This window comes from Bufo gargarizans, chromosome 4 (assembly GCF_014858855.1).
Source record: "Bufo gargarizans isolate SCDJY-AF-19 chromosome 4, ASM1485885v1, whole genome shotgun sequence".
Lineage (NCBI taxonomy): Eukaryota > Metazoa > Chordata > Amphibia > Anura > Bufonidae > Bufo > Bufo gargarizans.
Genome location: NC_058083.1, coordinates 111,172,502 through 111,185,959, shown reverse-complemented (window position 1 = coordinate 111,185,959; position 13,458 = coordinate 111,172,502). Strand labels below are relative to the sequence as shown.

General features: G+C 43.1%; 1 protein-coding gene across 1 annotated transcript in view; it reads left to right on the top strand.

The window, feature by feature from the left end:
* The first annotated feature begins 645 nt into the window (after positions 1–645).
* The window catches only part of PROC (protein C, inactivator of coagulation factors Va and VIIIa), a 99,845-nt gene continuing 87,032 nt past the window's right edge, over positions 646–13,458 (top strand). The window contains exon 1 of the mRNA XM_044290859.1: positions 646–818. Within this exon, the coding sequence (XP_044146794.1) occupies positions 812–818 (7 nt within the window). The 5' untranslated portion in view covers positions 646–811. The remainder of the gene's footprint in view (positions 819–13,458) is intronic.

Below are 13,458 nucleotides of genomic sequence, written 5' to 3'. Positions count from 1 at the left end.
ACTAATAAAAGGCACATAGGGAATTTCCTGCACTTAGCATGAGATATAAGTGAGGTGGTCTGAATTGTGTTGTCCCTTGCTCCCTACCAGCCACAAAACCTACCTGATCTCTGTGTATGACATCAGGGATCGCCTGGCCTAACCTGGTAGCAAGTATTTTAGAATAAATCTTAATATCGCAACTAATCTGGGAAATTGGGCGATGGAGCATAAAGACGGGTTCTTTTTGGGCTTCATATAGATTTAAAGGGTCACTTAGTTTTCAGTAAATTTTTGACATGTCATAGACATTTATCAAATGTTCTGATCAGTGGGGGTCCAAATGCTGAGACACCCACCAGTTGCTAGAACGAGAAGAGAAAAGTGATTACATATTCTCTGTCACCTCAGGCTTAGACTTTTTATTGAGTTTATCACTGCACTTTGCACAACTATTAAGTGTGAGTGCTGTCAGATGTAGATAGGTAAATAACATATTTGTGGGGTTTGTATTCTAATCATTATGTTTATACCCCAATCACAATTAGTTGCTTGATGCAAATAATGCTGGAGCTTTGTTTTTTCACAAACACGGCATACTTTGCCTGGTTTCATTCTCTTCCACACATGCTTGCAGTATTTGGAAGTTCGCATTTTGTTTGCACAAAGAGGGACAGGACACTGGGTCAATATTTGAGGTTATGGATTAACTAGAATGTGATCCACCATTTATGGCTGAAAGCGAAGTCCTGAACTAAATTGGAGAAAAACGTACAAATCCCAATTCCAGTTACCTCCAGACTCATAGGACGCCTTCTGGATTGATGTAGAGATGAATCGTAAGTAAAACACTGTATAAAATATGGATTAGTATGTAACTGAGAAATGAGTAATGTATACTTACTGTGATTGCTACAAGCCATTTACTATTAGCTACATGCTTGATAGGGATATCTGGATCAAACAGTATTGCTGGGATACAGAATGTAGAGCTATCATGTATCAATATACATAAAATATGGTTCTCAAGCTTTGTAAGGCACATTAAAGTCACATTGTAATGACTTGTAACCGGGTACTTTAACTCCTTTTATGTGGATTTTGGGTGGAGGGAGGAGAGTAGAGGGAAAGAAGGGAAACACAAGGCACAAAGTAAAAGAACTGAATAAAGCCTAAGAACTATACAGCCGAGTTTTCCAAAAGTAGTACAGAGTATTGTTTACTTCTGTGCATAATATTCTGCCTCCCAGGTACTGTTTATGACTGGATTATGTTTTGTGCGGCTGCCACAACGTATCCAGACTCATTCAACTTGATTGGGTCCGTGATCTGTCCGCACCACAAAAAATTTGAACATGTTCCGCACCTTCCGGATTGCAGACCCACCCATTCAAGTTAATGGGTCCGATTCCGTGATGCGGTGAGCACACGGCCGATGCCCGCAACATGGCAGACCCGCTGTTTGCGGGCCGCAAAATGGGCATGGCTGGGCAACAGCCGTGTGCATGAGGCATTAGATGGGTAGGGGTCCTGGCGTTGGAAATCCCACCAATGACGAGAACAGGATCCCCTATCCCCTGGAGCCTCCTGAAATGACCAATGAAGCTGGTCGCGCATGTGCACAGCCTCTCTGCTCATTTCTATGGGACTTCTGGAGATAGCGGATGGTTTTGTTCTCACTTGATCATTGCCCTCGGTCCTACAGGCTGCCGTACAAATTCAATAGCCATCTCTCCTTACTCCCCATACACATGTAGGTTTGGTTCAGCTGAATGTGTAGATATATTTAATGAGGAGAGCAGAGAAAGCTGCTACCTGACACTTATTTCCAGGGGCCACAAAAGGAACAGGAAAAAATATTCACTTTGCCTGCTCCTTCTCTTCCTCAACATCATCTGCCGGGGAAGAGTCAGGCGCTCCCACACACATTACACTATTGACCAAGTCCACCGATCTGTGTGGGTTCGACGAACAATACATTAAAGGGGTTATCCAATCCTAAAAATGCCCCCCCCCCCATATTCCTGGCCCCCCATGCTAAATATACTTAACCCGCTGCCTGCACCGCTCCTGGTCCCTGCACCGCCGCTGCTGCTTCTACCCGTGCTCGAATTAAAACATCCAGTGCCGGGAAAGGGGGGCAGCCAATGGCAGGCGGGGATGGGGATGCTAGGGAGGCTTGTCCCCGTCCCTGCTTGCCGTTGACTGCCCTTATCTCCCCCAACATTGGATGTTTTCATTCGGGGAGAAGCAGCAGCTGCGGTTCAGGGACCAAGAACGGCAGCAGGGAGCAGGGTAAGTATATTCAGCGTGGGGGGACAACATATGGGGGGGCTTTTTTTAGGATTGGATAACCCCTTTAATGTGTCTTTAGTGTTAATGAAGTGTTATTATATGCAAATGAGCTTTCTAGGAGCAACGGAAATGTTGCTGTTAATCCTAGAGGCTCTGCTCTCTCTGCATTTGCTGTGCCCTCTGCACTTTAATTGACAGGGCCAGGAAGAGTAAAAGTGATAATGCCTGGTCAATCAAAATAGAGAGGGTGCGGCAGGTGCGGATAGAGCAGAGCCTCTAGGTGTAATGGCAACACCCGATTGCTCCTAGAAGCTCATTTCCATATATTAACACTTCACGTGCCCACATTGCTGAGAAAAATGAACATGGGACAAACACAGATGCCTTCAGCTGCCAAGCGCACATACAACAGGTAAGCGAGTGTCATAGGTACAGAACTGCTGACTGATGTCCGAGGGGGCGAACAAGCATTTACTGTTTACACAGGAGGATGTGCTGCCGACATGTTGATTGCATGTGCTGCATACACAATGTATTACCCAAAAAATACATTATCTGCACCACATTTAAATGAGCCAGTTATCGGGAACAAGTGATGTTAGGAATGTTTTAGTTTTTTTTGCCTTTCTCTGGACCAACTTGCAGGATAACAGGCTGAACTGGATGGAAAGATGTCCTTTTTCAGCCTCACAAACTTTGTTACTATAATTGTCCCAATCCTCAGCCCATATTAATGGGCCTCAAAGGGGTTGTCTAACGCTTTACTCTTTTTTAACTTTCATTCCCAGCTGGTTGTACTGGTTGAAATTTTTTTTTTAAATACTATAATTTGCACTCGTCCAGGCCTATTTAGATAACTCACTTTTTTTTGGTTGCTTTATTGTTAGTTGATTTTACTTGGGGTCTTGGTCTTTTCGGTTTCTCTGTTATTTTTATTTCCGTTCACAGACCTGACATATTACTTTGTGCTCCTTTATTACCCCATATACTTTTTCACCTCCCCCCTCTAATACCTCCTCCACCCCAATTCCTTCCCTTTTTCCCTCTCTCTCTTATATTTTAGGCTACTTTCACACTTGCGGCAGAGAGATCCGGCAAGCAGTTCCGTCGCCGGAACTGCCTGCCGGATCAGGCAAAATGTATGCTAACTGATGGCATTAGTAAGACTGATCAGGATCCTGATCAGTCGAAAAAATGCATTGAAATGCCGGATCCATCTTTCCGGTGTCATCCGGCAAAACGGATCCGGCATTTATTTTTTCACCTATTTTTCAGTCTGCGCATAACGGAACGACGGACTAATACACCCCTATGGGAAAAAATGCCGGATCCGGCGTTCAGGCAAGTGTTCAGTTTTTTTGGCCGGAGATAAAACCGTAGCATGCTACGGTTTTCTCTTTTGCCTGATCAGTCAAAACGACTGAACTGAAGACATCCTGATGCATCCTGAACGGATTACTCTCCATTCAGAATGCATGGGGATCTGCCTGATCAGTTCTTTTCCGGTATAGAGCCCCTGTGACGGAACTCTATGCCGGAAAAGAAAAACGCAAGTGTGAAAGTACCCTTAGGCTAATATTTGAGGCAGGCCTGAGCCAATCAGTTCTTTCTTTGTTTCGATCATTATGTATGTACAGATTTCTTCTGTTGATGACTTGTACTTGGGCCTTGGCTTGGCCTCTTGTCTGTAACTATCTTGTTTTATCAAAATAAAGATTATACACAAAAAAATAAACAAAAAAAACATACTCAGCTGCAACCCGCTGCTTTGTTTTGGGTCCTTTGGCTCCCTTTCTGGACCCCAACCTGATGGGGGTCATGTGTGCCACTGCAACCAATGACTGGTCTCAGCAGTCATGTGTCTCCAAGCCTCACATTACTGCTGGGTCATGTGCTACTTGGGGACACGTCAATGCTGAGGTCAGTCATTGGCTGCTGCGATGCAGTTGACCCTGTCTGTTTGAAGGGGAGCTAGGGACTCAGATCCAGAACGGAGCAGCGGGAGCAAGCGAGTATGATTTTTTTCAACAGACTGGGGATGAAAGTTTTTAAAAAAAAGGGCCAGAAAGTCAGATAACCCCTCAAAGCTTTTGATCCACCATAGAGGAGCCTACCGTTTTTGTAAACTGAGAAATAATTTGAAATACAATAGGTTTTGAAATAACTCATACTCACCGTGTACCATAACCACAGAGGCAGAGTGTGGAAACCTGCAGGTGGCAGCAGAGCAGGCACCTGAGATGAATGCTGGCAGGCAGGTCATATGGTCGAGAGCAAACAGTACCCAGATTTTTGCCTTATCTAGCTTTTTACCAAATAAGATGGCATAGCCTGGATGTGGCATAGCTCTACCACAGTTTAATTTGCATGTGTGATGATGGTATAGGATTTTTGCTGCACAGCCAGACTGCATGGAAGGACGAATAGGGCAATTGTCCAGCTAAATACGAACCCAACGTACCACTAAGTACTAATTTCTTATGAAGTACAATTTCATTGTGTATACAGTAGAGTTTGACATTTGTGGGTAAATGATCACTGAAATCCACAGTTTACCCAGTATATTTACCTCTGATGTAATTGGACATTGTCTGTTTGCCGTGTCTCAGTAAAAATTGTTTATCTGTGGCTAGGAACAAATGTGCGCCATTTGCACAACTACCAGAAAGGACACTGCCATTCTTCTTCTGCCTTCTGCTGCTCCCCCTAGGCATAGCTGCTGGCTGTTAATAGTCATTTATACTATGTGAAAAGCACAGTCACACAGTTCTTTTTACCAGGAATAAGCTGATTTTGCATGTTGGCTTGTGGTGAGCACATATGCTTGTTGCAAGCACATAAGAACGTGCTGAGTAAGAAGGCAATTATGGAGAAGGGACCGTTCCTTCCTGATGATTGCCTGCTCGTCAGTGGATTTAAAAAGCTACTTTAGATGCAGGGGCGGACTGGGAACTTAAAGTGGCCCTGGAAAAAAACCTAAAAGTGGCCCCATGTTGTAGGTGGGTCCAAATTGACATATGTAGGCATCACAAGCAATACCATAGTGCAGAACACTATAAACCAAATACCACAGTGTAGCACAAAATACTGTCACCTGCGCCACAGGTGACGATACAGTTGAATTGAGAAGGGCACCTGTGGCCGCTGATCAGGGGCATAGGAGAGAATCAGATCGTAATGTATCCGGTTGGTGGATGTGAAGAGGGCTTGAGTGGCCCCCAAAGGTATCGGCCCACAGGGAAATTTCCCTGTAGGGTCTATGGCCAATCTGCCCCTGTTTACATGCAGAGATCACCTCCACAGGGAACAAGCGATGGTTATTGCAGTCGCTGTACTCATACAGATTAATTTTGTCTAGGCAGCAGATCGCTCTTCACACAGCACAATCTGCTGTCCAGAAACAATGATTTAGGGCTCGTTGGCCATACGACTGTATGGCTTTTCCAGTGTTTTCTGGGCCGTTTTTTAAAGGATCAGTTTTTCCCTTTTTTGTTTCAGTAGTGTTTCCGGTTCCATTCTGTTTTTCTGTTCCGTTTTTCCATATGGCATATACAGTAATTACATTAAAAAAATTGGGCTGAACATAACATTTTCAACAGATGGTTCCGCAAAAACGGAACGGACATGGAAGACATACGGAATACATTCTGTATGTGTTCAGTTTTTTTGCGCGCCCATTGACTTGAATGGAGCCACAGAATGTGATTTGCGGGCAATAATAGGACATGTTCTATCTTTAAACGAAACGTAAATACGGAAACGGAATGTATACGGAGTACATTCCGTTCTATTAGTGGAACCAGTGAAATGAATGGTTCCATATAAGGACCATATACGGAACTAAAAAAACGGCCCATATACAGAACGCAAAAAACATTCATGTGAACGAGCCCTTAATGTGATGCACAAGCGATTATTCATCCAACGAGCGAGCGTTTTGCCCGTTCTTCGGATGATTGGCGGCATATTTACATGTTCTTAGTAGCGTTTGTTCCCAATAATCAGCCGAACAATTGTGCAGTGTAAATTTTGTTTGCAGACCTTTATTATATCTATATAGTAGCCTCTCCCCAAAGAAAAAAGATGGTATAGCCCATTTTAGTCCTGTAAAATGCATCCATAGGAGAGCTGGATAGGACTAAACATGGCATCTAGATATGAGCAATTTTTTTATATTTGTAAATTCGTTCACGCTTTGTTTACTGGTATAAGCTGAATTGCGTTATGGATTTCGTTACCGCAGACCATAACGCAATTCTATGCCTTTAGAGGCATTCCGTTATTTATTCCGTCATAATAGAAGTCTATGGGCTGCAAAATGGATCCGTCCCGTTTCCATTATGCAGGGGAGTCCTCTCCAATCATGTGAGCTAGTTTTTAGCTAACTGCCCAGATATCTAACAGCTGAATAGTAGTGCATTTGAGAGCAAAAAATATACTGTATATACAGTATTACGACCTGTAGCAGCACCACAACATCATGTCTGTCAATGTCTATGCAGAAGCAGATGTGTGTGTGTGTGTTGTTTGGTTTTTTAAACTAAACTTTATTAACAACATGACAACATCAACTAGAAACAGGTAGCCATCTTACAACATCGTCTAGACTCTAGAGTCACCATGTAAATACACACAGTATTGTATAGTAGTTACTGTAATAACCACAATAAAAAAATCATGATTCCACCACTAGTCCTATTTGCTTATCACATGGATGTATCCTGTGTGCTGATCCAGCACATGTATGTCATGTAACACTGTTATTGAATGTCATGATGAAATTACATGATGTGTAGAGTGTCACATTACTGATGACATGTTTCAGTTAGGCTATAGATAATATATGCCATTCTACTGCTTATAGGGGTCAGCAGTCTGATATAAGAAAGTATGTATGTAGAATTTTAAATACATTTATTAGAAAATTGCATGGTTTCCTATTATATAAACAAACTTTGCACGGGTATATTTCATCTATTTCATGTAATGTTTGTGTGTGTTGTTAAAAGATATGGACAGTATCCCACATAACAGTGAACTCCACAGTCCCCCACCCCTTGACCTCCCCACAGTGCCCCGCCACTTTAAAATGGGACCTACACAGCGGCCCATCCCCTTAAGGCCCCTTTCACACGGGCGTTGCGAATTGGGTGCGTTCAGGGAAAATGGTGCAATTTTAACACTAAAACAAGTTTGTTTTCACTGCGATTGCGTTCCATGTTTGCATTTTTCTCTGCGCAGGTGCAAAACAAGTTTGGGAGTTTGGGATCGGCAAGTTTGGGATCGGTGTTGTGTAGATTGTATTATTTTCCCTTATAACATGGTTATAAGGGAAAATAATAGCATTCTTAATACAGAATGCATAGTACAATAGGGCTAGAGGGGTTAAAAAAAATTAAAAATAATATAACTCACCTTAATCCACTTGATCGTGCAGCCCAGCTTCTCTTCTGTCTTCTTCTTTGAGCAATAGGACCTTTGATGACGTCACTGCGCTCATCACATGGTCCATCACATGATCTTTTACCATGGTGATGGATCATGTGACGGACCATGTGATGAGCGCAGTGACGTCATCAAATATCCTTTTCCTGTGCACAGCAAAGATGAAGACAGAAGAGAAGCCGGGCTGCGCGATCAAGTGGATTAAGGTGAGTTATATATATATATTTTTTTTAACCCCTCCAGCCCTATTGTACTATGCATTCTGTATTAAGAATGCTATTATTTTCCCTTATAACCATGTTATAAGGGAAAATAATAATGATCGGGTCCCCATCCCGATCGTCTCCTAGCAACAGTGCGTGAAAATCGAACCGCATCCGCACTTGCTTGAGGATGCTTGCGATGTTCACGCAGCCCCATTCACTTCTATGGGGCCTGCGTGGCGTGAAAAACGCAGAATATAGAACATGCTGCGATTTTCACGCAAAGCACAAGTGATGCGTGAAAATCACCGCTCGTGTGCACAGCCCCATAGAAATGAATGGATCCGGATTCAGTGCGGATGCAATGCGTTCACGTCACGCATTGCACCCGCGCGGAAAACTCGCTCGTGTGAAAGGGGCCTAACTTTGACCTTCACAGCAGCCCGCCCTTTTACAGTTTCACAGTACCTCACTCCCTTGACAGTGACCTCTTCAGGGGCCTGCCCCCTTAATAATGACCTCCACAGTACCCCGCTGCCTTAACAGTGACCTCACAGTTCCCTGCTGCCTTAACAGTGACCTCCACAGCAGTTGCCCCTTTAATAGTGGCCCATGCCCCCTTAACAGTGACCACCACAGCGGCCTGTCCCCTTAACATCCACAGTGAACGCCTCTTCAACAGTGACCTCCACAGTGCCTGCCCTTTTAACAGTGACCTCCACAGCTCCCTGCCCCTTTAATGCTAGGGCTACACGATGACATGTGTCGCGCGACATTTTGTCTCAACAATTTTTATAATTATAGCCTATGATGTCGCACTGCGACATGTGACATGCTGCGACTGCGACACGACAGTCACAAAAAATCCATCCAAGATTGATTTTTCTGCGACTGTTGCGTTGCAGTCACAGCATGTCACATGTCGCAGTGCAACACAAAAGACTATCATTATAAAAATTGTCGCGCGACACATGTAGCAGTGTAGTTGTGCCCTATGTGTCGTGCGACTTATTGTCGAGCGACACATGTCGTTGTGTAGCCCTAGACTAAAGCTGACCTACAGCAGTGAAGAAAAATGGCTGGGTTTTTATGGAAACCTGGAGTAAAACTGTGTGTATGTGGAGATTAAGGGCCTGCAAGCTTCAATTGGCCGATAAGGGACATGTGACCGTGTGTTTGGTAGTTGGCATATAAAGAGAAATACTTGCAGGCTTGTATTGGCTAATGCAGATAATTTTTGGGGGAATATCTCAGGAACGGTACGTCCTAGAGAGCTGAGACCCCCCACAAGATTTATTTCCAGGTAGCAAGGGATGTGTGTACCAAGTTTCGTTGAAATCCATGGTTGCGTTTTTGAGTGATCGCGGAACATACATACGTCTATAAATATATATATATAGATAGATAGATGAGTAAACCAAAGGCTGGAATGCTCCTTTAAGGCCCCTTTCATACGAGTGCAATGCGTTCACATCATGCATCGCACCCGCGTGGAAAACTTGCTTGTGTTAAAGTGGCCTTAGGCTTCTTTCACGGGCGAATATTCCGCGTGGGTGCAATGCGTGAGGTGAACGCATTGCACCCGCACTGAATCCTGACCCATTCATTTCAATGGGTATGTGCACATGAGCGGTGTTTTTCAAGCATCACTTGTGCGTTGCGTGAAAATCGCAGCATGTTCTATATTCTGTGTTTTTTCACACAACGCAGGCCCTATAGAAATGAATGGGGCTGCATTAAAATCGCATAGCATCCGCAAGCAAGTGCAGATGCGATGCAATTTTAACGGATGGTTGCTAAGAAGACGAGAGATGAGCAACCTGGGACCCCATTTACTTTATTATTTTCCATTATAACATGGTTATAATGGAAAATAATAGCATTCTTTAATACAGAATCTGCGGGCCCCCCAGAGCGTTTAGCTTGGGGGACACATGGGGGCAATGGCACCATATATGTCATATATATGTGTAGGTTGGTTCCCCCTCCCCCTTTCTGTTTTTCCCGCTCTTTCTTTTACAGATTTTACCTCAAGTTTGTGATAATCCAGTTATCAGCTGGTTTGTTCTGGTTTGCCTGTAAGCTGTAGTGTCAGCCTATGATCACGGCTGATTGGTTTATGTTGTTGCTGAGGGTGATTTCAAGGCCTCTGGTTGGTGGCTGTACCTATGGCGGGAATCTTCTGGTCCTTAAATTGCGGTTTCGGCTGCGCTTCTGGGCCAGTGTTAAGAAGACCGGATCGTCGCCCCGCCCTCCTTTCCCCTTTTTATTGCTTATGTCGCTTTTCTTTATTAGAGGGGCTGTGTCACTCAGCTATTGCTGAGTGGATTTCGGTAATTATTAGTTTCCAATGGTTATTTATTTAATGGAATTAATGGTTTTAATTTTTTATTTATTAAAGTATGTTAATTTTTTAATTGGTTACTCTTAATAAAGCATTGAGGCCATTTTTATTCCACAATAAAGTGTTTGTCATAATTTATTAGAGGTCAAGGATGTTTTTATTAAAGTTGAAGGGTGTCATTTGCATCCATGCAAAGTGAAATGTCAATTGAGGGTAAAAAAAATAATAAAAACATTGCTCACCTCATCCACTTGATCGCACAGCCGGGATCCTCTTCTTTGTTCTTGTTGAAGGACCTGCAAAAGGACCTTCACTGACGTCACCATGTGGTGAGCGCGGTGACGTCAGCGCAGGTCCTGCTGAGTGAAAATATAAGGAGCACCAGTGCCTTCTCAAACAAATCCCAGGTGTCGGACCCCCGTCAATCAGATACTGATGACCTATCCTGAGGATAAGTCATCAGTACAGAAATCTTGGAAAACCCCTTTAATTCACATCCAGCAGCGCTTTTCTTGTCCTCCCTGCTGGGCTTTGTCTACTTGGCTGACATGACCATATACCCTACAAGGCTGCTTAGGCCAGTGACTGGCTGCTGTGGTCACTTGGGATATACAGTACATAATATTGTGAATCTTTTTTTTTTTTAACATTATTTATAATGTCTAAAGGTGTACAATCCAAAACAGTATAACAGAGATTGTTCAATTGTCAAAAGTCCTTGTTTACCTCTGAACACAGGTCCATTGGTGTAAAGGACAGTGAAATAAGTACAGGAGAAGAGGTGGGAATAAGGCTCCATTCAGACGTCCGTAACGTGTTTAGCGGATCCGCAAAACACAGACAGCGGCAATGTGCGTTCCACATTTTGCGGACCGCACATTGCCAGCACTAATAGAATATGGCTATTCTTGTCCGTAATTGCGAAAGAATAGGACATGTTCTATTTTTTTCGGGAACGGAATTGCGGACCCGGAAGTGCACATCGTGCTGCCCTATAGAAATGAATGGGTCCGCAATTCCGTTCTGCAAAATGCGGAATGGACCCTAAATGATAATATAAGACCAAGGAGAATGGGCAGTAGGGAAAGGAAAGGAGGGGGAGGGTGGGAGGGAGGGATAATAAGGTTATAGTATAGTATAACATCTTGTAGGCCAATCTAGAGATATAAGAATCTAATCAGCAATCATGACTGATGTTGGACAGAACCCGGTCAGCTGTTCAAATTCATATGTACATATAATGTCAATTCCATTTCTCATAATGTGGTAGCAATGGACTGCCATGCGGACCATATCTGTAGGAATTGTTTGTGAGTCCCCTTAATCCAGCTGGACATTTCCTCAAACTGACAGATCTGGTTCATTTTCACAACCCATTCCAGAAATGGAGGGTGAGGGTCTAACCATTGCAGGGGAATTAGTGTTTTTGCAGCCGCAATAAAGTGCATAATAAGAATGTGATTATCTGCCTTAAAGAGGCTCTCTTGACTTTTAATATTGATGACCTATCCTCAAGATAGGTCATCAATCTCAGATCGCCTTTAAGGCAAAGATTTGAGGAACAATCAACTTACCAGAGGGAAGGTAACTAGGAGCCTGAATTTTGACGGCAAGATCATGATAAGGTTATTGGGGAATTACCTCAGGTCCTCTATTCCCTCCCAATAGTCCTATGCCAGTTTTACCTTACCCATAACCTAAACCCCACCAAGAATGACACGGAGCCTTATCTTGGAATTAAATGGCCATAGCAGCCTTTTATTGATACATAACATAAAATCCAATATAAATATATATATATATATATAAACATATATATATATATATATATATATATATATATATACAGACGTGGACAAAATTGTTGGTACCCTTTGGTCAATGAAAGAAAAAGTCACAATGGTCACAGAAATAACTTTAATCTGACAAAAGTAATAATAAATTAAAATTCTATAAATGTTAACCAATGAAAGTCAGACATTGTTTTTCAACCATGCTTCAACAGAATTATGTAAAAAAATAAACTCATGAAACAGGCATGGACAAAAATGATGGTACCCCTAGAAAACACAGAACATAATGTGACCAAAGGGACATGTTAATTCAAGGTGTGTCCACTAATTAGCATCACAGGTGTCTACAACCTTGTAATCAGCCATTGGGCCTATATATATGGCTCCAGGTAATCACTGTGTTGTTTGGTGATATGGTGTGTACCACACTCGACATGGACCAGAGGAAGCAAAGGAAAGAGCTGTCTCAAGAGATCAGAAAGAAAATTATAGACAAGCATGTTAAAGGTAAAGGCTATAAGACCATCTCCAAGCAACTAGATGTTCCTGTGAGTACAGTTGCACATATTATTCATAAGTTTAAGATCCATGGGACTGTAGCCAACCTCCCTGGACGTGGCCGCAGGAGGAAAATTGATGACAAATCTAAGAGACGGATAATCCGAATGGTAACAAAAGAGCCTAGAAAGACTTCTAAAGAGATTCAAGGTGAACTTCATGCTCAAGGAACATCAGTGTCAGATCGCACCATCCGTCGTTGTTTGAGCCAAAGTGGACTACATGGGAGACGACCAAGGAGGACACCATTGTTGAAAACGAATCATAAAAAAGCAAGACTGGAATATGCCAAACTACATGTTGACAAGCCACAAAGCTTCTGGGAGAATGTCCTGTGGACAGATGAGACAAAAATCGAAGTTTTTGCCAAGGCACATCAGCTGTATGTTCACAGACGAAAAAATGAAGCATATCAAGAAAAGAACACTGTCCCTACTGTGAAACATGGAGGAGGCTCTGTTATGTTCTGGGGCTGCTTTGCTGCGTCTGGCACAGGGTGTCTTGAATCTGTGCAGGGTACAATGAAATCTCAAGACTATCAAGGAATTCTAGAGAGAAATGTACTAGCCAGTGTCAGAAAGCTTGGTCTCAGTCGCAGGTCATGGGTCTTGCAACAGGACAATGACCCAAAACACACCGCTAAAAACACCCAAGAATGGCTAAGAGGAAAAAATTGGACTATTCTAAAGTGGCCTTCTATGAGCCCTGACCTCAATCCTATTGAGCATCTTTGGAAGGAGCTGAAACATGCAGTCTGGAAAAGGCACCCTTCAAACCGGACACAACTGGAGCAGTTTGCTCATGAGGAGTGGGCCAAAATACCTGCTGAGAGGTGCAGATG